Source organism: Phyllostomus discolor, chromosome 3 (genome assembly GCF_004126475.2).
Source record: "Phyllostomus discolor isolate MPI-MPIP mPhyDis1 chromosome 3, mPhyDis1.pri.v3, whole genome shotgun sequence".
Lineage (NCBI taxonomy): Eukaryota > Metazoa > Chordata > Mammalia > Chiroptera > Phyllostomidae > Phyllostomus > Phyllostomus discolor.
In genome coordinates, this window is record NC_040905.2 from 7,754,084 (window position 1) to 7,781,750 (window position 27,667).

Genomic DNA, 27,667 nt, shown 5'->3' on the forward strand with positions numbered 1-27,667 from the left:
GATCTCTCTAACGGACGACAGTCTACAAAATACTGCTCTATTTCCGCACCAGAAAGTCCATTTATTCATCCATTCAAAACAGCATCCGCTGAGTGCCTCTATTTTGCCAAGTGTGTTGTGTGCTGCTGAGGACACAAGATACAAGTCAAGTTTTGAAGGTCCAAGCTCCAGAGAGAAAGGAAGTCTGAAGCGGTGATGACAGCATTTAGGAATGCCTCTGTCCTTGAAGTATTTGCCAATGGGGTAGGGGGAGGGAATGTTGAGAAGAATGCAGCTGAAAGGCTGAAAAGTTGAATAGAGTTTTAGGCAGTCTTGCGGGGCTAAGAGACAAAAATGTAGAACCCAGTCCTGTCGAAAAGAAGGGACCTACGTAGATATTACTATCACAATTTCAGTTGGGGTCCGTTAACAGCTACGCACTGGAAATAAACGCAAACTGGGCGTAAACCAGCCTCACAACTTGCCAGAGACAAAACGAATCTTCTCTTAAGGAAGATATCCCCCACAGCCTCAAATTATTTCTTTAACTCTCCACACATAAAGTCTGGCATTCAATCAAAGCTAGTCTAACAGTCAAAAAAGATAAGAATTGACCAGAATGAAATAAAAAGGCTTTAGAAGCAGACCCACAGCAGATCCAGATAATGGGATGAACAGACATGGACCTCGAAATAACTGTGATTAACAGTTATGTTGGGGAAAAAATAAATGACGAGGTGGGGAATTTCAACAGAGAATTAGAAAGTATAGAAAAGCAGATAAATGGAATATCTAGAATTGGAGAATAAAATTAAGAACTCAATAGAGTTGCCCTGGCTGGCATAGCTCAGTGGATTGAGCGCGGGCTGCGAACCAAAGCATCGCAGGTTCGATTCCCGGTCAGGGTACATACCTGGGTTGCAGGCCATGGCCCCCAGCAATTGCACATTGATGTTTCTCTCTCTCTCTTTCTCCCTCCCTTCCCTCTCTAAAAATAAATAAATAAAATCTTTAAAAAAATTTTTTTAAAAAAGAACTGGTAAAGTTAAAAAAAAAGAACTCAATAGAGTTCTTAAAAGTACAGTATATACAACTGTACAGAGAGTTGACAAACTAAGATAGGTCAATAGAAAATGTAGAATGAAACAAAGAGGAAAATGATGTAAAACAAAGAGTGCATATGTAGTAATATATGAAGTCTAAAAATGTATCCTTTGTGTTTCACGAGGAAAGTGAGCAAGAATGGGACAGTTGCAGTATTTTAGGACACAATGGTCAAGAATTTTCTAACATTGACAAAGGACCTTAAAGCACAGGTTCAAGAACTCCTGTGAGTATCAGCCAGCATAAAGACAAGGAAAATCACACCAGGGCACATCAGAGCAGAGTTGCTGCTGGAAAGCAAAGACAAACGACTCCAGTAAGCTAGAGGCAATGTAATGAAGTCTTTAAAGAGTTTGGAGAAAATAAATGCTAACTTATAATTCCTTACCCAATAAAAATATTTTTCCAATATGAAGATAAAATGAAGACATTTTAAGACTAACAAAGACGGGGACTGTTTTTCACCAATAGTTTCACAATAAAAGGAAAGAAGTTCTTCAAGCAGAAGCATCTGATTAATCTTTTCATCGAACCAGTTTGGGGCTCTATGACCCCCAGCCAGGGAATGTTTGCTTATATCCCATTTCAGTAATTTCTGTTGAAGAACTTCCGACGGAGACAGAAAGACAAGACAGAGACAGGCAAAGAGGAAGGGAGGACGCCCTACGAACCAGTAAGAAAAAAGACAGACCTTAAAAATGGACAAAAGATTGCACAATCACTTCACCAGAGAGGATAGCCAAATGTCCAATGAACAAGTGAAAACAGGCTTAGCATCACTATTCATCAGAAAGAAATACAGATGAAAAGACATCACTACATACTCGCACAGCTAAAAAAATTTAGAGATGACGTGAGTGAGGATTCAGAGCACTCTTAACTCCTCAGATTTTGGTAGGGATGCCAATGGGTAGTGATGGCACGGAACACTAGCAGCATCTTCTAGATTTAAATGCAGATATACCCTGTGACTCAGAACTTTCACTTACAGGTATACATGCAAGACAGAAAATGTGCTTGGGTTCACTAAGGCATTCCTTATGTGCACAGGCCAAGCATTATAGGGAAAATATATCTATACTCTGTCGATCCATCTGCCGAATGAACTTCTACTGCAGTGCAGCTGAGACGGAAGCCAAAGGGTAGTGTTAACATCACACAATTTGTCTACACTGAAACAGAACAGGACAGAGATTGACTGTGGTATTGATTGCAGTACACTCCTAGTTATTGAACTTTAGAAGATGTCTTGATGGTCTTTGCCAGAACGGAGCTCCCTGGCCAATTCTTATTGGTTCCAGAAATCACAATAAAACGTGCTGCACCCACCCGCAGCTCTGTCAACTAGGGAAAGCTGAGGCCTTCCTCCGGGCACTCGTGAAACTCAGGATCCCATGAGCCTTTCAGTGAAGGGAGGTCAAGACACGGGGCCCTCGATGAGCAATTATGTGTCTGGATTCATTCTCTTCCACGTTATTATCTCATCGTAAAGTTTAGGCTGCCGCCCAGGCCACTCACCCTGACAATGCATTTCCCCAACAAGCCACTGCAAATCATCTCCACATCTGGCAACAGGGTTTCCCACAAGAGAGTATCCCTCGTTGCAGGTGTACACGATGTTTTTCCCAACAGGAAATTTGGTATCTTCACCCTAAACAGAAATACAAGAGAGGGAAGGAGCATGCCTGTTCTGCCTTGCCAAAATGTTTCTTTAGATATATTTGGTCTAGAAACCATGCCTTCTTTTAATCATCAGGCAACCAACATTGCAATCACTGATTTAATAATTGCTTATAAAAATAGTTTTTGTTGATAGCCCTAGCCAACACCACTTGTCCCACCATCAACTGAAATAAAGCCATTGATGTCACTGTACCATAATTTATTGATTGTGCTCAAAATACCAAGCACTGTGCTAAGCATTTTTGCTAAAATTACTTTAGTGCACACTGTCCAAGTGACTTCTCTCCCTTATACTTTTAGTTAAAGGCAGTTTGTTGTCAGATTTGGGAAACGTCCTTTTTGGTCAACCCTTCGTGGTAAGGTGTTAGGGGCTGTTCGTTGGCAACACTGCCTGATGAATGCCAGTTTGAACAGACAGGTTCAGATCCCGTCGGCATGTTCACGAAAGTCAAGTCTGCCCCTGGTGACTTCCAGGGGAAGCAGAATGTTGATCTTCTCCCACCCCGCCCTGCAGGGAAAGGGCTGCCGGGCTGGGTCAGATTCAAGGGCATGTCATTACTCTCTAAGGCCAGGAGGTGGCCCTTCTTGGTAAAGCACAAAAGAGTTTCGAGTCTGAGCCTTGAGTGGGCAACCAGGCTCGCGTGGGGCCTCTCCTGGGACAGGGCTTGGAGCTGGATTGGCTACGGCCACAGGCATTAGAGCAGGATTCCACGGTGCCTGCTTCTCCCCATTGGCAGTCCTGGCCCAGGCCGGCTCCCTCATGGAAGCTGGTGGGAAACCGAGGCCCAGGTTGATATGGAGGTTTGAAGAAAATGGGGAAGGACACTCAACTGGCTTTTTGTTCTAGCTCCTGGGCCTTACAAAAGGGGATCCTCTATGGGAAGGTGGAACTCAGCTGTGTGTAAACTTGGCTCTCTGTAAGAACTGTTAGTAGCAATTTAGAAAAATACAGACTGTCAGCATCTACTCTAAACCTACAGAATGAGGAAAAATGAAAAACAAGGGGCACGCAGTCACCTCTATTTTTAAGGTCCTAGGTGACTCTGAGGTAGCCAGTCCATAGGCTCCTTGAAGGACACCACATGCACTGGGTTTGGGCCCACCACCTCATGGTTCGCTAAAGCATGTTAGTCTGCTTGGCCTCACTCTCTGAGCCTAGGCTACCATGGGGAACTTCACGGACGGTGGTGCCTGGGTGGGACCATATAAGTGTTCGTAGTACTAGGTCCACCGTGCGCTCTCTCTCTCTCTCCCCCTCCCTCTCCACACACACACAGAATGCTCTCCCATCTCCCACCAGCACCTCCACTGGGGAAAGCTGCAGCAAATCTCAGTGCGTGTGTGTTCGAAGGTCTGCAATGGGAGAGGCAAACTCGGTCGTGGAGAGAGCAAGGCCGGCCGCACACAGAGAACCCGGATGAACAACATCTCCTACGTGAACCAGGAGGAGACCTCACTGGGTCCAGGGCCCACGCCTCACCATGACAAGGAGTGAGAAGGGCCCAGAGGAGCAGGGTCCCAAAGCCAGGAAAATTCTCTAGAATGACAGGTAGCAGACAACCCGTGTTGCTTCCTGGACCAGAAAAGTGCTCAAAGCATAATGATTCGTGTCTCACCAATACTGGCTAAATGTCTGATCGGTTCCTGGAATAAACGTAAGACGTCATCACAAGCCTCATTTTTATGGGGAAAAAATGTGTTTTAGAAAAAGTTTTTTTTTAATGGCAAGAATAGAGAAAGTCCTCCTTATGAAGAACTTGCTTACAGAGTTCTATTTTAGTGGGAATGGAAACATTTAGCCACCCTCTGGCACGACTACACTTCTAATTCATTGGGCAGCAGTATTGATTACCTCGCCACGGAAGATATACCGCCTCCTGCAGAATTCTGATCACCTTGGGCCAAAGAACAAAAGCCATGATCTAAAACCCCCATCACTAAAACTGAGTTGCACACATAAAATATTTTTAGCACCGTTTCATCTCGGAGAAGGACATGGATCACGACCACAGAAGAGAGGTAGAACTTGAAGCAAAAAGTATACGTAAAGGGGAGATACGTCTCTCTCATAACTAACTTGAACAAATCCGTGGTTCAAGGCGGGGGGTGGTGGACAGGATTCTGTTGAACCGGAAGGCAAAGGAAAGCAATGTGGTTCAAGCAACCTGGAAGGGAAAGGAAACAAAATACCATCAATGTGATACATTTCCACAGTAGAATTAGTATTTTGCACTATAGCAAGTTTTTCATTTGCATCTGAAAGGACTCCCTTTTCTAAACCCTCCTGTCACAGAGCCAGCGAGCTTCTGCCACATCTGAGACCCTGTCAACCTGGCTGACACCAGGCTCTCCACCTTGGAGATCCCAGGAGATTTCACCCCCACCCCCACCCCGGCCCCCGCCCATCTTACAGGCCGACCAAACTGCTTTCCTTAGGAATGCCTAGTCTTGGTTTATGCTGCATAAATTCCTAAATCCTCCCAAAGAATCCACTTGATCTCCCAGAGAAGCTCCACTTAAACGGCTGTGGGCTGACCGAGAAGACACCTGTGCACTGAGCGACAGGGCAAACTTGAATGTTAAACCCCAACCCAGGAGGAACTAAGTTGGTGGAAGGAATTGCAATGTGACAATCCTTAAATACAAATGTATGGACTATTTAAAAAAAGCTATTAGCCATCTCAAGCATCTGACCTTATGGTTAACCCTAAATACATAAGTAAATAAATAAGAAGACGCATATCAGAAAAGTAATACAACTGCTCTTGAATGCTTACTCTGAGCCTAGCCAGCCACTGGACGAATCACTTTACATGCTTCATCCTTTATAATGCTGACCAAAGCTAGTTACCGTTTTATCTACTGTGATTATCTTAATGTTAGAGGTGTGGCAAGTAACTGGCCCAGGGTCACACAGCAAGGAGGTGGCTGACTACTCAGTGCCAGAGCTGCTGCTCACGTCCACAAGCCCAGCCTGCCCCCCAGTTCCCCAGCCTGTTGTAACAATGTCAGGAAAACTTGGAACATGAGAGCCAGGTGGCCATGACATGCCCCGGTCCTTCAACTGGGCCCAGGGCTAAAGGGTAAAAAAGCAGCCACTGATAAAGATCACCATTTCGCTTTTAAATTTTTTAGCAGCAGCACGCGTACAGCAGTGGGCAATGGGTGTCATGCCACTGCCAGCAGGTCTGGGCCCCATTACCGCAGATTCCTCAGCTCCTCGTCTTCCTCCCCGCACCGCCTGCTCTCCGACGTTTCCCCGATGCAGGAGAGCCCGCCCCCTCTGGGAGACGGGTTATTGCATTCTCGACGCCTCGTTTTCTTCCCTGCAACACAGGAGCTCCAAGAGGACCAGCAGTTCCAACCTCCATCCACCTTCCCTGTGCGAGAAGAGAGAGGCTGGTCAGAAAGTGCACTCGGAGAGGAAGAGTTCGGAGTTCAGTGCTCAGCTGCCTGCTCAGGTGGGTGCCGGGGGAGAGGACAGTCTGGGGACTTCCTACCTCCCGCATTCACTGGGGCCTTCCACATGGCCAGAGGTCGCTATGCACTGACCGGGGTTGTCCATAGCAAGACTGCTTTCACACACGCCTTACAATGATATCTTAAATTTGTTCATCATTTTACAACTGTTTCAAAGCTCTTTCACCTATATTCTATCATTTATTTACTTCTCACAAGAATGAATCCAGGTGAGCCGGCAGTCAGGTACCGTTCTAACTTGCTAGGTGTGGGAGCTAACACACAGTGGTTGAATTCCATGCCCCGTGCCGTAATGACTCTCAGAGCCACATCCAGACTGTAACCCGGTCTTAGACCTGAGTTCAGGTCTTTTCCATCACCCCACACAGTGTCTCAATAAAGACAGTAAGTTCCTCTCGTTAAGCAGTGGTAGGGGATGAGAAGGCCATAGTGTCCTGGGTACTCCAGGCTGCCCAGCCGGGGCCGGGGCTGGGGCTCTACAGAGAGAGGGAGCAGGCAAGCGGGTGGCATGCTTCCACCCCCTACCAGCATCCTTCTCCACTACTGACTGCACAAGGCTCCTCCTCGGCTCGCCCTGGCCGCCCTCCACCTTGGGGCTGATGCGCGACTCACAGCTCTTTAGTGTTTCCCCCCCACTCCCGTCACATTCCCTGGGGGAGGCAAGACAGAACTTGAACCATATTCTAAGAACTCAGCTTTACTAGTTAGACACTGATGTCAGAAACCATTCCCCCAAACACTGTTTTGTAATAACAGGCGGGGATGTTACTGTATGTTCCTGGGCTATTTCTACTGTACGACCCGCTCTACCCCCATTCCTCAGTACCATCTGTTGAAACCAATTTGTGTAATATTTTCCTATGATCTTTTTATGTTTTCTTCCATCATTAGAAACTGAGTTAATAAAGCAGTCCCCTGACTATGTCAATACGGGGGTAATAACAGCTTGATGTAGGATGACTGCTATTCCACTCCTTCCCAGCAGGGGGCGCTGCCATTTTTATCAAAAAACTGGAAATCCAAGCCCCAAAGGAGTCAGTGGTGGAATTTTAATTTACCAGGACAGGCCCCCTGCGGAGATGTTCGAAGGGCAAGGGTGCCTTCCTGATGCTTGTCTAGAAGCAACCACCGTTTAGTCATATATTTATTCATTTATCAAACATCTATGAAGTGACTCTATAAGTCAGGCTCTGTGTCAGGCTCTGGAAATAAATCACACGGTCCTGATCATAAGAAATGAGCTTTCACCCTGGCTGGCATAGCTCAGTGGATTGAGCGCAGGCTGCGAACCAAAGCATTGCAGGTTCGATTCCCAGTCAGGGCACATGCCTGGGTTACAGGCCACGGCCCCCAGCAACCGCACACTGATGTTTCTCTCTCTTTCTCCCTCCCTTCCCTCTCTAAAAATAAATAAATAAAATCTTTAAAAAAAAAAATTTTTTAAAGAAATGAGCTTTCTAGAGGAGGGAGACATAATCACATATAAAAATAAATATACATAAATTATCTCAAACTTCGCCTGCTCATAAAGCACCTTCACAGAGCCCTGTGCTAAAGTGCTTAAAACACCTAGCACGCCGTGGAGCAGATGTTCAATGACCATGTGCGAATAATTGATTGATGGGATGCAATACAAAATAGAAATAAAGATGATTCAAGGAGCTTGCCGTCAGAAAGGTCAGGCAATGCAAACCCTTGCTCCACAGACCTACGCTATGACAAAACCTTCATGAGATGACTGTGGAAGGACAGAGGTGTTTTAGGCGCTGATCTAGTGTGATGGAGGCGGGTACAGCAGGTCTGTTCATTCAGACAGAAATATGGAGACAGCCACAGGTCTCGGCCCCAGCACCTACAATCCCTTCAGTGGGAGATCCTGAACTGAAATGCCCGGGGAGACTTCCTTCTCTCCGTACAGCAAGAAGGGCCACCTCAGGGGCCAGAGGTGCAGAGGGGCAGGTCCCTTTCCCACGGTCCCACGCAATCAGAGAAAATGCAGCTCACTGACCTGCTTCGCCCTGCACGAGGACCCCTAGCTCACACGCGGCGCCAAACGTGTACGGTTTGCAAGAGCACTGACACTGGGTCCCCTCCACGGTGGCTAGGCCGCCGTTTTGACAAGGCCGGCAATGGCAGGGGTCCGATTCATCCAGGTACTCCTCCAGGGCCCGTCTCAGGTAGAGTCTCTTCACCGAGGCACAGGGCACTTCCTTGACCAGCTCATACAAAGGTGTCACCTGTGCGGGGAGAGACGTCAGCATCAGACATCAGGGTTCTTATGCGACAGCATGTTCCTTCTGGCACTTAAGCTCAATCCCCACTAAGACAAGATCAAAAGCCACCCTCATGTTAATTCCCATTATTTCTCGTTCACATTTTTTAAGAAGCAATTCACTTTCTTTAGAAGACAAGTCTGGGGAAATTAGAACCAGCTAGGGAAGGCCTATATTTCATATCTTGTGTATATGCATAATTTAAAAAAAAAACCAACAGGACATTCATGTTCTAGTTACTGAAATGTTATTTTGAAGACAGCACATGCCCACGCCTGCAGAGGACAGAAGAAAAGGAAAGGCATTCACATTAGAGTGAAGGAGCACATGCAATTAACTTTAAAAGTACGTCTCTTGACTCTGAGAGACTTAACGTCCCTCGAGTGAGGACCGTCACTCTTTCTCCCTGAAGACACTTGAACCAGGTAGGCGTTATTGCTCTGTGTTGGGCGTGTCCGCCGCTTCGAGACCACAGACGTGCCGGCTAAGTGCCAGCAACCTGCTCTCCCAGGAACAGAAAGGCTCTGATTTGTGGCATTTGCTGATTTCTTGAGTGTAACTACTGTCACGATGGCTGATTTGGGGCTACCTCCATGATGCCACTGGGCACAGAAGCAGGAAGAGATGCGCCTCGCTGGCTTTGGAGAGTCAGTGAGCCCTAGCTGCAGCACCCGACTGTGACAAATGCAAAGTCGGTCACATTGCCCTCCGTCACTGCCCAGGCTCTTCTGACCTGGGTGGCACTGTGTGGCCAGAGAGCTGTGAAACACCTCCACTTTCTCTCCTCCTTTCCTGTCCAACTAAGGAGCTGGCACAGCTAGCTGGAGACAGTTACGGCGGTATGTGGAAAAGTGCACACAGCTGAGAACAGCAAACCATGTCTGCTTTTCCCTAGTCAACAATGCAGGGTTTTTAAAAGGTATACGGGGTACTGACAGTGAACATAAGCCACTTCGAATCCTAATGAATAGCACTTGAAGAGGAGACTTCTGGGGGAAATCCTCCCCCGCCCCCATCACCCTTATTAGAGGGCAGGTGGGTGCCACGTGGTATTAGGGAGATAACTTGAAAAGCTGAGTCCAAGCGTCTTAATCCCTGAAAGTCACTTCACCTGGGACATTGCCCGACTCCCATGGCAGGGCACAGATCATCGAATCAGTTCTGCTGTAGCATTTGTGTTGCAGATACGAATTTGTTCTGCTGAGATTGTTGCATTAAGGAATAATAGAAGCATACCACGCAAGTTTTGCCTTTTTTTTTACATGCAGTCTTGTCCACAGGAAACACCAGCTGACCACAGAAAACTGGACACACTGAACCAAGCCACAGAGGGTACACAACACACAAACACGTGCCTCGAACATCCATCTGGTTCACCGCCCGTGCGATACACCGCCCCCATCGACACCGGTGCTACAGCTGCCTGGCATTTCTCATTGTTCTCCCTCCACTTCGCAACAATTCACAAGCCGTAACTGTTCCAGCACCCAGCATGCTTCAGATCTCGTTATAGGTAGTGTGCTGCATTTACGACAGTATCCACATTGCTTAACAACTTACCGTGGATAGAACTGTGCAGCTGGGTTTGCTTTGGCTTTGATCTTTTTGGTGCCTATCTTTTTTTTTTTTAATAAATGTCACAGATTAGCCCTGGCTGGTGTAGCTCAGTGGATTGGGCATGGGCTGCGAACCAAAGGGTTGCCAGTTTGATTCTCAGTCAGGGCACATGCCTGGGTTGTGGGCCAGGTCCTCAGTGGGGGCCACCTGAGAGGCAACCACACACTGATGTTTCTCTCTCTCTTTTTCCTTCCCTTCCCTTCCCCTCTCTCTAAAAATAAATAAATAAAATCTTTAAAACAAAACATAAAAAAATAAATATCACAGTTTAAACTTTTGATTGTTGTGTCCCTAAACCCATTTTTCCCCATAAACCTTATGGTCTTTTTACTGTGCAATCTTGCCCAGCTCTTGAGTGTTAAGGGACACCTTCGTTGCATGAAAAGAGAACTGACTGTCCATAGAACATCCTACAGTTCTGCCAGCCACGTTGGCTCCAGCTGTACGGACACAGCCCCAGGAGTGTGCAAGCCAAGCGCACAGGAAGAGAGGTGGTCCGACAAATGTAACAAGCCTGAGTGCCTTCCTCTTGAAAGAATCTACAGCTCCTCCGAATTGGGGAACAGGGAAGTCCATCAAATTTCAGGCAACAGCTTAAAATGCTGATATTGTCATTCATTTCTCTTGGGATTTACAAGACATTTTCACTGAAATACGGACACACGAGGCAACAGACCTTCTGCTCCTTGTTATTAGATACGCTTTCATTTTCTCATACAGAACGTAAACTGGGATTCGGAAAGGGCTGATCCCAGCCTTCTCTGCTGAAGCCCCCTGATGCAATCTCCTTTTCCCCAGCGCGCATCGCCACGGCTGCTTTCTGCTGCTTCGCGCACAGCATCACGTACCTTCTGCTTTATGACCTGGGGGAGCTGAGTCACAGAGGCTGCCCAGGAAGAGTACCGCTCTTGGTTTCCGGCTGGGTTCTCCAGCTCCAGGTAGCTGAGGCCGGACACGAAGCCTGAACTGCCCCCTCTGACAAAGGGCGTCCCTTGCAGCTTATTGCTCGAGGTTCCTACGTGAGGAGAAGTCAAGGGAAGGAAGTCAGGATGCACGAAATGGGAACGTAAAGGTGAAAAGTCTATCACGTGTTAAAACACAGCCCCCCCAACTCTGTGATATTCTGCAAAAGGCAAAACCATGGAAACAGGAAAAAAATCCGTGTGTGCCAGGGTATGTGCAGTGGGAGGGAACAGGTGAGGCGCGGAGGGTTTTTAGGACAGTGAAACTATCCTCTGTGGTACTCTGTGGCGGGTACGTGTCCTTGTGCATTTGTTTGAGCCCAAGGATGTACAACACTTAGAACGGACACTCATGAGAACTGTGGACTTGGGCTGACGATAGCGCGTCCAGGTAGGTCCATCCATTGTAACAAATGGACCATCCTGGCGCTGGGCGCTAACAGCGGGGAAGGCGGAGCCTGTGTGGGGACAGGGGTATACGGGGGTCTTCTGAACTCCTGGCTTAACTGCACTGTGAACCTAACACTACTCTAAAGAGTGATATCCATTAAAGTAAAAAAAAAAAAAGAAAAACAGTCATTACCTGACAGCAGATGATTTTAGGGAGTTATCATTCATATTGTTAATACTCATAGTGTAATAAGAATATTATGTTATACAGGAATGATATGTCTGGGAGGATACATGTGCATATTTGGGGTGAAACTTCATGGTGTTTCTTCTAAATGGCTCGACACACATTACAAATGTCTTAAATACATAATACATGTTGCTAAGTAGTCCATATTATAAACACTATATGTAGATATATAGCAAAAGGTCAAAATAATAACTATTACACAGAGGAAGTGGGTATGTGTATAGGTGTTTATTATTCTGTTCTTTCAACTTTCCTATATGTTTAAAATTTTTCTTAATAAGACGGGAAGAGTTCCTTGCATCTGGAATACTAAAAATAAGCAAAAAAGCTGTTAACAGGCACACAGTAACACATGGGAAGTGTTCTGAAAAGTCTGAATACTAATTGAATCCTTTTTTTTCATTATGTGCCTTATAATTTTCAGAAATATTTTTATCTCCATTTATAATTGAGTTTTCCACTGGTCGTGATCAGAAAGTCCTGACTGGCAGATAAGACTTGGGGTGACTTTCATTTCCTTTCCTTCAGCTGAATTTCATAAAATTTTCAGAAAGTTTTGCCAATTCAAAAATTGGCATTTTAGCATCAGAAAGTATTAAAGCCTGACATTTTCAATAAATCGCCTGAGTGCTTCCTCATCTTCATTGTCAGCACATGTTTAATCTGCAGTCACCCTTGTAATGAAGGGTGTCGCCAAGTTCAGTCCCTGAACTACCTGAGTCCGAATCCCCTGGAGTGACTGCAAGTTCCTGAGCCCGACCAAGGCCCATGAGAGAATAGCCTTGGAATCAGCATTGTATTTATTTTTTTTACATATATTTTATTGATTATACCATCACAGTTATCACATTTTTTTCTCCCCTTTATTACCCTCTGCCCTGTACCCCTTCTCCCACCACTTTAGTTCAAGTCCCTGGGTCGTACATGTAAGTTCATTGGCTTCTCCATTTCCCATCCTGTTCTTAACCTCCCCCTGTCTGTTTTATACCTGCTATTTATGCATCTTATTCCCTGTACCTTTTCCCCCATTCTCCCCACTCCCCATCCCTGCTGATACCCCTCCATGTGATCTCCATTTCTGTGGGAATCAGCATTTTAACAGACTACCCCAGGTAATCCTCATGCATGCTATAGTTTGAGAATCATCACCCTAATGGAAACCCCTACTTATGAACTACAGATCCTAAAAACTCAGTGTTTATGTCTATTTTTAAGCCTGTAGCCTTGCTGGCCATGCCACAGTGAGCTCTATGGCAGGTCCCCTTCCCCCAGACAATCAGCCTGGTCCAGCAGCGAAAAACTTAGATCTGGAAGCCAGATGTCATGTATCTGTAGCTCATGTCTGATGCTTACCAACTCTGATCTTGGGCAACCTTTCTGTGCCTCAGTGCCCTTGTCTGTAAAATGGGAATGTGAACAATACCTAACTCTTAAGTAGGCAGAGTATATTGGTTAAGTTTTGTGAATCACTGAAAAGTGTGCTGGACACATAGTGTGATGTGTTTGTTGAATACAAAGTCAAATCAAATCAGTGAATAGCTTCCAGTCACCAACCCAGCTGGGGACTGATGTCAACACCTTCCCCAAGCTCCCACTTCCATCTCCGTGTCCAGATCAGTGTATTTCCCTCTCGCTCAAAACGTGGGCTTCTCCTTTGTCATGTCAGCTCCTGGAGCAGCCACTTCCTCTGGTAAACTCACTGCCGGAAGCCCGGGGCCTACGACGATCCCTGGCACATACCCTGGGTTTCATAAACCGTTGGTGAATGAAGTGAGTAAATAAAGTTGGCGTCACTACTCTGTCTGCCTCCATCCTGCAGTCATCTATATTCTATAAGAATATTCTATAAGAATCTCCTCCTGTTCCACGAGAACTCTGGCTCCTGGGTCAGTCTTCACCATCTCCCCAATCTCTGCCATCACCCCAGGAGGGAGGACTTCATCTCCATACCGCTCAGTCCACGGCCTCACACAATGCACTGCAGTCTCACTTCTTTTTCTTTAAGTCTGTTTTATCGCTTATGCTATTACAGTTTTCCCAAATTGCCCCCCTTTATCCCCCCTCCACCCTGCATCCCCCAACCTTCCAGCATTCCCTCACCTTAGTTCATGTCCATGGGTTGTACATATAAGTTCTTTGAGTTCTGTTACCTATACTATTTTTGACCTCTCCCCTTCTATTTTGTGCCTACCAATTATGCTTCTTCTTCCTTGTACTTTTCCCCCCATTCCTCCCCTCCCCCTCCCCACTGAAAACTCTCCATGTGATGTTCATTTCTCTGGTTCTGTTCCTGTTCTAGTTGTTTGCTTCGTTTTTGTTTTTGTTGTTTTTTTCTTTCTTTTTTTTTAGGTTCATTTGTTGATAGCTGTGAGTTTGTTGTCATTTTACTGTTCATATTTTTTATCTTCTTTTTCTTAGATAAGCCCCTTTAATATTTCATATAATAATAGCTTGGTGATGATGAACTCCTTTAACTTGACCTTATCTGGGAAGCACTTTATCTGTCCTCCATTCTAAATGAAAGCTTTGTTAAATAGAGTAATCTTGGATGTAGGTCCTTGTCTTTCATGACTTCGAATACTTCTTTCCACCCACTTCTTGCCTGCAAGGTTTCTTTTGAGAAATCAACTGATAGTCTAATGAGAACTCCTTTGTAGGTAACTCTCTCCTTTACTCTTGCTTGTTTTAGGATTTTCTCTTTATATTTAACCTTGGGTAACTTAATGATGATGTGTCTTAGTGTGTTTCTCTTTGGGTCCAACTTCTTTGGGACTCTCGGCTTCCTGGACTTCCTGGAAGTCTATTTCCTTCACCAGATTGGGGAAGTTCTCCTTCATTATTTGTTCAAATAAGTTTTCAATTTCTTGCTATTGTTCTTCTCCTTCTGGCACCCCTATAGTTCAGATATTGGAATGTTTCAAGTTGTCCCAGAGGTTCAAAAGTCTCTCTTCATTGTCTTGGATTCTTATTTCTTCATTCTGTTCCAGTTGGATGTTTGTTTCTTCCTTTTATTCCAAGTCATTGCTTTGAGTCCTGGTTTCCTTCTTGTCACTGTTGGTTCCCTGAATATTTTGCTGTATTTCATATTGAGTATCTTTCATTTGTTCTTTGATTTTTCGACCAAGCTCAATCAGTTCTGTGAGCATTTTGATTACCAGGGCTTTAAATTCTCCCATCATATAGGCTGGCTATCTCCTCCTAGCTTAGCTCTCTGGATTTTTGCTCAGTTCTTTCATTTGGGTCCTATTTCTTTGTTCAGGGCACCTGTTAAGTTGTGAGGGGCAGGGCCTTAGGTATTCACTAGGGTGGGGCAACCCTCCTTGTTGCACCGCTTCACTGCCTGTGGGGGAGGGATCAGAGAGGGAGCAAGGCAGCTCACCTGCTTGTCTCTAGTGCACTTTCCAACGTGTGAGACTGGGAGTTTCCCCCACCATGGCAACAGCCGTAGTCCACAGTCAGCTCTGAGTCTCAGTTTCCCACTCAGCCAGCCCCGCCCACTCCGTCCACCACCTCACTGCGGTTTCTCTCCATCCACCGCCTTACTGGTATGGTTGTTCTGTTGGACTATTTCTTGAATCCCGAGGTTGTTGGAGTTCCATGCGGTTTGATTTTCTGGCACTTCTGGTTGTCATTGATTTCGATGGGTTGTTACCTCCTTTTGGTTGTGCAAGGAAGCAAAGGGTTTCTCCCTACACCTCCATCTTGGCCGGAATCATAGTCTCACTTTGATCTCTACCATGCGAAGAATCTCTCCATTTGCAGGCAATTAAGTGTTCATCGCCAGATCCAATGAAGAGTCTTCAGTCCTTTTCTTACTCACCTGCTCTCTAGCATTTCTCTCTGTCGACCTCTCCTCCTTTACTTTCCATGTCAGTAATCTTTTCTGGTTCTTATCCTATCAGATTATTCTCCCTCGGTCTTCCTTCCTTCTTTGTGACTTTATCCTTGTAAATGTCCATTTAATCACATCTTGTGTTAAACCCTTTAACGGCACCCCTTGGCATCAGGATTAAACCCCAACTCTTTCGCTTGCCATCTACACGCAGACTGGATCAGCTCACTCTCCTGTTACTCAAAGACTAGCACTCTGGTTCCCCACCTCCCCACCCCCACCATCGCCCACAGCACGCGCCGAAGATTCCACCCTCACTGAGCATCCAGGTCGCAGAGAGAACCTGAACCTTCTCCTGATGGTGACATTTTCCTAGACTTGTCTGCCAACAGTCCCCATAGGGGAGACAGGTAGCACACACTGAGCACACACCTACAGTCCACAGGAGACACCCAGTGAATCTCACTCTGCACGAGTCTCATTGCCTTCACGTACAAAAGAGAGATCAGAAGCAAAAACAACCAAACACTTGAAAAACTCAAACTAGGACACTTGCAAAAAATCGAAAGGACCTTGATGAGTAGGAATTAACCAAAGAGAGAGGGATGTAGGTGAAGTTTATAATGCATACTGCCCCTTTCCCAGTTACCTGCAGCTCTTTTTAAGGCATCGTTCAGCTCCTTGCATTTGTTTGAAGAATATGAAAGCAGGATATTGATACTTTTGGAACGACAGCTACTCGTACTTATTGAACTATGACCTGGTGGAAAAAAATTAAATGGTGCTTAATTTTGTTGAAGACCTTTGAGATGCTGCCAGGTGTGAGAGTAAGGACAAGAGGTTGTCTCCTGCTACTGAGCCCACCTAATCAAGACTGAGATGATGGGTGCATTTCAAGTGCTCTAGAAGAGTCAAGGTCAGAAACAGGAATATGTGATTTAGAGAGGCCCCTTCTCATTGTGACCAGAGAGAGAAGGAGCTGGGGGGTGATTTCTACATGAAACAGTGGAGGAAGCAGAAATTAAAACACCTCAAGGAGCGATAGCTTTCACTAATTCACAGTCAGCCTCTCGGGCATGACGCAAGTAAGTAAAAGTAGATGTGGGGGCGGCTCCAGCCCATCTGCTGGACACCCCAAAGCTGGGCTCTGGTTCTACAGCAATTAATTCCCAGCCTCCACATCTCGTTATCTTAAACACCTCTGGTTTCTGACATTTCCTGCCCCTGACTCATACATAGCCTTAGTATGTGACAGTTACCACTCATTATCAAATGCATGTATTTCTTTTTTTAAATGAGGATAGAAAATAATAAAGTATAGGAAAATACTTTTCTTACATAATTTTATTAAGGATAATAACCTCAATATTTCTTAAAGAACAATAGGGAGCATATACAGGGTGGGACAAAGATAGGTTTACAATTGTTCATATGGACAGCGATACAATAATTAACAAATAGTACTACAAGAATAAACTGTGTTTCCTGTACTCACAGCTATAAACCTACTTTTGCCCCACCCTGTATTATGTCCCAGGAAATTTGATTATATTTAAATTAAAACATTCAGGAAGAACAGAAACTGCTCAACAGTAACGTTTTACTCAAAAAATACTTTTATGAAATTAAAAAGCTTTAAAAAATTCTCTCCATTTCTTTTAAGTCCTAAATTTAAAGAAGAGGAAGAGGAGGAGGAGGAGGAAGAGAAAAGGAGGAGGAGGAAAGAGGAGGAGGAGGAGGGGAGGGGGCGGAGGGGGGGGACGGTGAAACTGAGTTCAGATCAAGTCACCTTCCGGATTAATTTTCCCGAGAAAAATCACCTCTGTCATTTCTACAAAAACCTGTGCTTCTGCAATGTAATCCAACCTGTGAAGTTAGACAAGTTCAAATACTGTCTCAATGTTATTGCTACACATTAAGCCCAATGGAAAAATTCAGCCAATGGAAACAGAAAAATACTGTAGTTCCCCCACAGGGCAAAGCTGCAAGACCTCCTGTGAATGTCAGGGAGGAAGCCTTTCACCACCCTCCAACCCATAATGGAGGCGACTGCTGTAAGTCCGGGAAGCTGCCCTGCGTCCCCTCTGGCGGAGATGTACTTGGATAGTTTGCGTCATCTCCCTCCAATCTCCTAGTGACAGTTTTATCAAGTAGGCATATGACCTGGCTGCTGCGGTCTCAGTCTCTTAAACCTGCTGCTCTGATTTTACCATCCTATTTGAATAGCAGCTAGTCACTGCTTCTTGTTACAGAAAAGGAAATAAAGTGTGCTCCCTCACATTTTTAAACTGCTGCTTTAATGAAATATTTAAACATGTTTTTTAAAAAAAGAAGGCTTACTCTCCTCCAAGGTCGTAAGGGCATCCTGACTGATGAGGAGCACCCTGAAGCGAAGGTTTGGGATGGAGAAGGGAGCGTGGGCATCAGCTTAAGGACAAAGGTGGGAAGGAGCGGGTTTGACTGGGGACGTTAGTAAACCAGGGCCAAAAGATCTTTGCGAAGGAAGAATGGATAGTGAGTCATGGTTCCCTCCCCTCCATCCCACACTAGGGCAGCTGGTGAGGACCTCGGTGTGAAGTCCACAGAACGTGAACTGAGCGGCACGCTCTGATTCCAATAAACAACAGGCATTTCCATCAGCCACACGGCGGAAGGCCAAAGCTATGCTGACTTGGGTGCTGGTTAGATCTTTTTACGATCTACATGCCCTTTGATGTGTCTCATGGCACTGAGTCTCGGTGTGTCACTTTGTGAGACAGGAGTTCTAGTGGCCACCTCACTGGGTGACAGTGAGGGTCATTGCTAAGATACAGAACTCGCCCGTTGGAAAGAAGGCAGCCAATGAATTTAAGCTGCAGTTGTAAGTGTTACGTAGCAAGCAAACTTGTGATATCCAGAGATTTTTTTAAAGGAATATGAGTGGTAAAGAACAGGGGTGAATAAAATAGTTCTTTAAAACCATCTTGATTTCTGCAATAACAGTCAATTCCTCATTAATTTCCCCTGAGGATTATTATGTAATCTGAGAAATGGGAAAGCTTAGAAAGTATCCTAAAAACCCAGTCAACACCCTCTGGAGATAGCCGAGACTGGTAATGGTTTAACTCACGTTTCAGGGCACTGTCTAAAAGGATAGGCAGGCCTCTCTTCAAGCCCATATGATTCTGAGTTAGAGTACAATGGATTCTTATAGTTTGAGGATTCCTCTGCCATTTCATTTCTATTTGTCTTATTTTAAAGCTCGAAAGTTTAAATTAACTAGATGTAATTACCCCATGGCAATCCTTGCAATGGTTTTTTATAACGTGTTTTAAAAATACTCTACCGCGCCCTGGCTGGTGTAGCTCAGTGGATTGAGTGCGGGCTGCGAACCAAAATGTCGCAGGTTCGATTCCCAGTCAGGGTACATGCCTGGGTTGCAGGCCATGACCCCCAGCAACTGCACATTGATATCTCTCTCTCTCTCCCCCTCCCTTCCCTCTCTAAAAATAAATAAATAAAATCTTTTAAAAATGTAAAAATAAAAAAAGTTAAAAAAATACCCATTTGTTTCATCTTCTCTGTGTCCACATAAAATAGAACCTTGTACTCTCCTCCTAAGGATCCCGACTGCAGAAAATGGGTCCCGTAGTTGTCGATCAACTTCCGGTAGGCGCTGTAGTCGTACAGAGAGGGGAGGTGGGCGAGCTCCCTCCAGAAGGGCTCCGCGAGCTGTAGAAATTCTGGGTTGTTGTTGATGAACTGAGCCACCTCCACAGTGTTCTGGAGAACCAGCAACTGATAACTCTGTGGGAAGAGGAAAAGGCATGAAGGGGGCTTTCGGTCGAAGTGAAAAGGTCGTGGAGATATGGCCCTGTCCAATGTCTTCCTCGATAGCCACCTTCAACCCCAGACTACAGGAGATTTAATTTTGATGCATGAGAAGGTGTCTTCTGGGCCCACTCACTCGGAGCAATGGAAGGAATTTTTGGAACCCCAAGTAGGAATAATATCTGAGGGATGTGCTGGTAATGTCTTCTGTACACGGCCTCGAAAACACCATGACCAAGTTGGTATGCCCTCCTCAACCACAGAGAGAGAACTGACTTCATTAGCTGCAAAACAATCTCACAAATAAGTATATAAAACAATGTGTCCCTAGGACCCCCCTCTCAGGGATGACTTACGGGTAGGGTGACTGTATAATTAGCTCCCATACTGAAGTATTGACAAGTTAAGCCACTTTATGATGAGGTCTTTTCATTACTTCTTAAGCATGTTTCGTGATGTTCATGAAAGATCTACCGTTACCCAAATCTCACTTACGTGAAACAATATGAATATGATACACGTTTCTACAGCTCACATTGCCACGGCTTCTTAGTCATAAAACAAACAAAATACTCTTTTATACCTCCCTTGTGTGGTTTATTAATCAAGGTAATGACTTTAGGAATGAGATAAAATATGCAAATTGTGAATGATCATCAGCCTGAAATTGTTTTCAGCAATAAGTGTATATCAGTTAGTGCGATTCATGTCACTGTTCGGGTTGCCCAAGACGAAAGTTTTGACATTTCAAATCGACAAAGTGTCTTAAGTCTTTTCACTTCCTTATCTGAAATTTTGGTATCTCAAGAGCAATGACGTATTTTAAAGTTTTTCTAGGATTAGCATTTAGGAAGCACATACTAATTGGATTTTTAAAATTACAACACTTAAAATGGTAGCATCAGTAATCACGGATGAGAAACTTAGGACTAAGTTTTACCTAGAAGATTTGGAAGTAAGGGTTTTTTTTAGGTTTTGAGATAAGTAAAGGCACTTTAATGAAAAAATAAAAGTATAAACAAATAGTCAAGGAGAGTTAACAAGACGAGACTGTACCTTTTAGAGAAATATATAGAGTTGTCTCTGGAGAAGGCACGATTGCCCCATTGGTAAAAGGAAAGCTGGTGCTTCTGGCAAACACACTCGTTAATGTTATACATCCCCAAACCAGTAAAATATGGAAACGTTAACTAACGTTTCCTACTGACCTTTTTCCTCTGGTTTTCATAGTAATTTCGACTAGAAGCAGAAGAAACAGAAGAACTTTTTGAAAGTCCAAAAAAGGCTGTTTTTCTTTCAGATGATGAATGGCTTGTTGATGTTTCTTTTACATAAGACCAGCTACTGTTGTAAAACTCATAATTAAAGTCATTATTTATTTTCACCTATAAAGAAAATGAAAAGGTTTGCTATAAGCAAATGAAGGTCTGGACATAATCAAGAATCTTTTATCATAGACACTTTCATATGGATACTTTCTTCATACAATCTCCAAAGGTCTAAGGTCTTCGCTAACACAAAGCCGTGGTGTCTGTCCTTAAGACCAGGCCTGTGGGAGTATAAGGAACAGAGTTCATTCTGTAACGACTCTTCGTTAAGCAAGAGACATGGTATCAATAATGGCAATTTCAAATGATTCACGAAATACATCTGTGTACAAACATCTTGCATTTTCCTTTGATGCTAATGTTTGGCCCCGAAGTGAACAAAGTAACAAGGCTACAATGAAAAAAGCACAAAACATTTGGTTCTTGATTTTTTTTTTTGCCTAACAGAGAAGGACAGAAATAGAAATAGGTTATATGAAGCAATGAAAGCATTTGGATTTTGTTTTGGAATGTTCTGTGTGAGCCAGCAGTAGGCTTAACTCTCCAGGTCTGTTATGATTTATGCAAGGACGCCTCTTAGCCGCTTAGGTCAGCATCTCCTCACTCCCACGCCCTCTACACACAACTGCAAAAATCATCTTTTTTCAAAGTAGTGTGATCTTAAATTCTCCTTAATACTTCTCCCCTCCAGCTTAGATTCTGGGCTCCCTCTGAAATCATAAATTCAAACATCCTACACTCTGACACTGCTTACTCTTTTGACCCTCATTCTATTGTTTCTCTGTCATTCAGCTTTGTACAGGCAAGCTCATCCATTTCTCTTCCTTTCTTTTCTCCTTATCAGCACCTTCACTTTTTCACCTCTTTCCTGTTGCAGTTATGACTTCAACCATTCTTGCCAATGAACTTAACTTCCTTGCATGCATGTGTCTGCCATGATGTTTGTCTGGCCAACACCCGACCTTGGTTCACTGCTTGCAGCCAAACTGCTTAGCCCCACCGTAGAAAAATCACACAACTATGGGTCACCGCCCCTGTAAGTCCATTCACGATTTCCAGCCTCAGTGGAACCTTCAACACAGTCTAGCAGTCCTATATTTCTCTATTCAATGCTGTCTGTCTCTCCCATTTCCTACAGTAACGGTTCCAGAAGTTCTGCAAGGACCTCCATCCTCCAGCCTTACAACCGCTTCCTTTCCTCTAAGAAGATGAACTTAACCTCTTTCTTCACAAACACTCCTGTCATCAGACAGAGTCCTCTTAACCTTCTGGCCAACCCAGCTACAAAGTTATTGACGATTCTTCTTTGCCTTTCTTCCACAAACGTCTCTCCTCCCTTCTAAGGCTAACTTCTCTGTCTCTTCTCAGTATTCACTTCCTCCCACCTCTTCAAAGGACATATTTAGTTGGGTATTCCCTCCCCTACAGCGTCAGCTTTTCTTTCCCTACCGTCTCATTCCTAGCAACACTTACACGTACTCTGACCCCAGCAAAGTAGAGTGCGCCGCAGGGACTCTGGAGTCACGAGCACCCCCAGAGCTCAGGCCCCACGCCTGCCGTCTGCGACCTCTATCTATGACCGGGGCTAAGTGTTTCAGCATTGTTTGCCTCGGTTTCTTCATCTGTAAAATTGAAATAGCAGGACCTACTTTGAGTCATTCTAAAGAAGAAAATGGATGTAAAGCGCTTAAAATCGTGCTTCATATATAAATGCTTCTTAATGCACATACTTTTATTATTATCTAAATGATTGCTGGTTAACAAGCCAGATTTAGAGATCCCAGACGTCTCAACAGTGTTTAAACAGGGGACGCAGAAGATAAAATAATTAAGCAGTAGCTAAAATTGCTTTTGGAGTATGTTTTTGTTATTCATTTGATATGCAGATAGGATTTCTCTTCAAAAGATAATAAAGAACATCCAAGACCAAATACAGTTAGATCCAGGAAGTTATTTATTTTCTCCACCCTAACCTTTTACTCACAACTCATTTCATGCTGAGACTCAGCACTAGTCTTTCGGCCGCCTTCCAGGGTAAACTAAGCTCCTTCCCAGAGGGAGCCTGGGGCAGGAATGTGCTTATGTTTCCAAAGCTTCCTTGTGGTGTGAAACGCAGGAGGAATGAGAAATTATGCCTCATGTCAGCAAAGCAAGCGGCTGACTCTGGGTTTGCCCTGAATAAACTCTAATGCTGATAACCAAAACAGAGCTTCTAACAGAGGTTTCCTGATTCTGTTATACAATTATTTACTAATATTTACATTCCAACAAACCAGAGGTTACCTTCTGCCTTGCCGAGAGCTGACCCCCGTGGCCCGAGGTCAGTCTCCGAACTGTGGAGGATGGTCACCAGCCCACACCCCTCCTGGGTTTAGCACTTTAACGACCGACCTGCCACCCATTGCTCCCCTCTGGCTTCCCCTAGGCTGGATCCTCAAAGCATCTACATTCTTCACCGCCAACAGCCTATCATTCCCCTCCACGGTGACAAACAACTACAAATCCAGTGCCTGGAAAGGTGTTTAGGTGTCAACCCCGGCACCAGGCCATGCCGAGAAAAACCAGTGTCAGGACATGCTGTTCCCAAATCATCCCTCGTCTTCAGAAGCTGGGGACCCCGGCACGCCTGCCTTCCAGCCACGGCACAAAGTCTCTTCCTTTCTGTTCTCATTGTTCTGTACCTTCCTGAATTATACCCAAATACATACATACTTGTTTTCATTTCTCCCTCTTATAACTGTGAAAGAATTATCAACACATCCTTCTAGGAATAGAAAGAGAAAACTTCTTCTACAAATGCCTATCTCACATTCTCCCTTCCAAGCACAGGTTAAATTTGAATATGTGTTATTCACCATGTAGAATTTAGAACTGAAGTGCGATGAAATACAACGCACTGGGAGAGTAAAATAGAGTAGAAAAATAAAGGGCTGCCAAGTCTGACAGGCTGGAGCCAAGCCCTACTGCTTAATGGTTTTTTACTTCAAATAAACCAGCTAAAGTCCCCTCTCTGGGCCTCAATTTCTACATGGATAAAATTATAAAATATCACTTGTCTTCCAAAGATATTGTGAGGAGCACACCTATACAAATTGACAAAAGTAGTGCAGGTGCCACAAGAGATATTCAAATTGGTAACTATGACTATTTTCCATATCAGTTTCATGATTCAATAACGCTTAACTGTAATTTATTCTGTTGTGAGTTGGAGGATGGTGAGATTGCTGTTCATAGTCAAAACTGCTTTCTGGAGAGGGTTAATTTTAATAAGCAAGGGCCCCTCTGTCTGAATATCCTAATCATTTCAGTTTACAAATTTTGGAATAATAGGTAGGAAGCAATGAATTGGAAATTTGGGGCATTCCGGGAAGAAGGGAGGAAAGCACTGAGAGAGGAGAACTTGGAAGGAGACAGCAAGGAAGAGGACAAGAAGAAGAGCAACTGTGAACCTGCTCAGTGCCTCCAGGACAAAATAAAAGCAATCTCCACAGTTGGAAGGAAGGAAGGAAGGAAGGAAGGAAGGAAGGAAGGAAGGAAGGAAGGAAGGAAGGAAGAGGGAAAGGAGAGGAGAGGAAGAAGAAAAAAAGGAAGAAAGAAAGGAAGGAGCTAAATTGGCATGAGACCAGAAGTTCATGTAGTTGAGCTTGTGGAAGGACAAATGTTTTAAGACAAAGGATGTGAACTGTTTTGTTTTTTTTTAAAGAATTTATTTATTTATTTTTAGAGATGGAAGGGAGGGTGGGAGGGAGAGAGAGAGAGAGAAACATCAATGTGCGGTTGCTGGGGGTCATGGCCTGCAACCCAGGCATGTACCCTGGCTGGGAATCGAACCTGGGACACTTTGGTTCCCAGCCTGCGCTCAATTCACTGAGCTGTGCCAGCCAGGGCTGGATGTGAACTGCTTTTGTTGAACGTGTTTGCACTACTGCAACAGAAAAATTTCTCCTCTATATTACCTGCAAACCTTCAGAAATGTGCTCCAAAGCCCTAATTGCTTTTGCATCAGTACATTTTGTGCTAAAATCAAGGAAGAGGGTGAGCTTCAGTGTGTCTGATAGAAAGAGCATGTGAAAAAGCAGAAGCCGGGAGCCAGAGGAGATTGTCACTGAGGCCATCAGCGAAGTGTAAAAGGCAGGTAATGCGGACCACATCGGGAAGGGCAGGAAGCGCAGAGCACTCTTCCACACTGCTGGCGGGCCATCAATTGGCACATGTCGGAACCTTTACCTAGTGAAGCATGTTATAGACCAGGCAGCACCTTGAGTTCCAGGAGTGCCCTAGAGAAATCCTCCCTCATTGGCATGGCACTCATGTGCACAAGAATGCTCAAGGCATTGCATAAGAAACTATAGGGGACAACACTGTAAATGCCACCTACATCAGCATGGATGAAACTCAACACAATAATTTTGAGTGAAAATAAATCCATAGAAGTCTATATACTATATGAGTTATTATATAAATGGCCAAAACAGTCAAAACTAAATCACAAATTTTCAGAGATGAAGACATAGGGGATACACATATACAGAACAATAACAAAATAATTAATATAAAATATAAGATAATGGTTGCCTGGAGAGTGGGGGGGAATTGATCAGAGAGGGGTAACTGAGAACCTTTAAGTCACTGGTAATATTCTAGTTCTGGAGTTGGGTGATGGGCATATATGGGTATTTGTCTTATTAGTTTTTTTCAACTGCATGGACTTGTTATTCACACTCTTTTGTATATATGTGAAATATTTCACAAGTTAAAAATAAAAGCATTTTTAAGGGACACTGTGGCAATTCTAAGGAAATGATCGTACCAGGCACGGCCAGGGACCCGAGTTTTGACACCCATGCAGGGTCAGACCATGAGGTCCCAGGCCCACGTGGAGCAGAGGCAAAATGAAAATGAGGCAAACCGACATTTCAGCTCACATGGCAATGGCTGAAAGTACCACTGCCCAGAGTTATAGAATATGTGTTCTTTTTTTAAAAGATTTTATTTATTTATTTTTAGAGAGCAGAGAAGGGAGGAGAGTAAGAGCGAGAGAAACATCAATATGTGGTTGCCTCTCACATGGCCCCCACTGGGGACCTGGCCTGCCACCCAGGCATGTACCCTGACCAGGACTCGAACTGGCAACCCTTTGGTTCACAGCCCATGCTCAATCCACTGAGCCACGCCAGCCAGGACGAATATGTGTTCTTTTTAAGTCCATATAAAATATTTATAAGAATGACTGCGTAGCGGGCACAGGTACATTCTCCACAAATACCAAAAAGACGAACATCATACAATAATGATCTCTAGCAGCAAGTCCCGGGTTAGAAATAAGTAAAACCAAAGTCACAAAGTACCTGGAATGTGTAGGAGAGGATGTTCCCACTCAGTCTGTAGTAATCTCTTCCATCCCCACTAAACACCTTTCTGCACTGGCCGCCGAAACTCTTTGTGTTGAGGACTCTGTTCCTGACCTGGCCGGTGAGGGCGTTGTAACTGTGGTTTGGTTTTGTTTGTAAGGAAGAAAAGATGGCTAAAATCAGAAATAGCACTTGCTGCAAAAGGCACCATCAGAGAACTCTAGAAATACATCACGGTCAAGGATGTCTTAGAGCACAGATGACGAGAACAGCATCCCAGTGTACACCGTTCATTATCTAGCCTCCCTTGCTTGGTACAAGAGCTAAAACTGACATCCGGGAAAAGCCAACATCTCTGCAGCGTAAGAACATGTTTGGGCAACACACGGCCCTTTTGGATCTCTGGCGGCAGCTGGCTTTAAATTGAATCTGTAGATAAAGCCAATACAATTAAGATTACTCAGAGAGAGCATTCTACAGCGAATTTCAATGGATTGTCTCTTAGCAATCGACTGGTTGACCCTTTAGAGTAATTTTATCACTTCTCTGGCAATGAATTTTAAAACATCATAGGAAAAAAATCACATCTATCATTCTATAATAGATTATTTTAAAGCCTTGAAATTTTAACTTGGGTTTCTGACCCTTAAACATTCTTCAGAATTTCTTTTAGTCCCAACTTTACCTGTAAATGAAATTTCTCAGCTAGTTTGAGCAATCACTTTTCAGCCTGAATATTCCCAACACACATCTCCCCTCTCCCTGTTCTCATGCTACTGTTTTCACTCTCTTGAGTAGCCCTACTTCACTGAATCAGCGCTCTCTCTCTCTCCCCCCCACCCTCCCTCCCGTAGTGTGACCGGCTATTCGGGTATTTCCAGGGTCTGTGATGTTTCCCTGGATGCAGGACTTTTGGTGCTAAAACCAGGACAGTCCAGGGACAATTGGTTACTAAATATATATATATATTTACAGGTATACAGATAGGAACTAAAAGGGGGTTTCGGGATGTGGCAAAGAACTCTGAGCCAAAGACTTGACTATCAGATGACTTGCTATTAGATTTACCAAAAAAAAACCACAAATAAAGCAAAACCAAACGAAGACTTATAACCCACCAGTGTGCACAGGAGGGTGCCCAGCACCTTACCCTTTTCCGGTAAGTTCGATGTTGGGAGGAGGTTTATCGAGGTCACAGGAATGTCTGCTCTCCGTGTTCTCGCACTTGTCTTCATCAGCGCTGTCTTCGTCACAGTCGGAATCACCATTGCACACCAGGGATTTGCTGATGCACTGCCCTGCCCACGAGGAACGCCGCCACACGAAGATGAAAGAGGGAAGGAAGGAACCACCCCATGGGGTCAGAGGGGTTTGCCTCCAATCCCCAGCACCGTACCCGCCTGCTAGCGTGAATTTGCCCTAAACCTTCAGCATGTCCAGGGGAAAACTGGTGATTATTTTTGTCCTCATTTGGCAACACGCAAAATTGACTCTCACCTTGGCCAGACACAAAATCGAAAATAAAACCTGAGCAGGCAGTCTGTCTGAATCCTCCCAAATCATACAATACCAGCCACTGGGAAGGTAGTGTGCCCACCTGCCCTCCAA

The 27,667-nt window shown here is 44.5% G+C and overlaps 1 protein-coding gene across 1 annotated transcript in view; it reads right to left on the reverse strand.

Annotated features, from left to right (window-relative positions):
- C7 (complement C7) overlaps window positions 1-27,667 on the reverse strand; it is a 52,587-nt gene that overhangs the window by 11,636 nt on the left and 13,284 nt on the right. The window contains exons 5-14 of the mRNA XM_028523415.2: window positions 27,210-27,357; window positions 26,057-26,195; window positions 20,589-20,765; window positions 19,113-19,356; window positions 16,220-16,330; window positions 10,985-11,151; window positions 8,255-8,483; window positions 5,969-6,146; window positions 4,844-4,931; window positions 2,602-2,734 (exon numbers count right to left, since the gene is read on the reverse strand). Coding sequence (XP_028379216.1) covers window positions 2,602-2,734; window positions 4,844-4,931; window positions 5,969-6,146; window positions 8,255-8,483; window positions 10,985-11,151; window positions 16,220-16,330; window positions 19,113-19,356; window positions 20,589-20,765; window positions 26,057-26,195; window positions 27,210-27,357 — 1,614 coding nt within the window. The remainder of the gene's footprint in view (window positions 1-2,601; window positions 2,735-4,843; window positions 4,932-5,968; window positions 6,147-8,254; window positions 8,484-10,984; window positions 11,152-16,219; window positions 16,331-19,112; window positions 19,357-20,588; window positions 20,766-26,056; window positions 26,196-27,209; window positions 27,358-27,667) is intronic.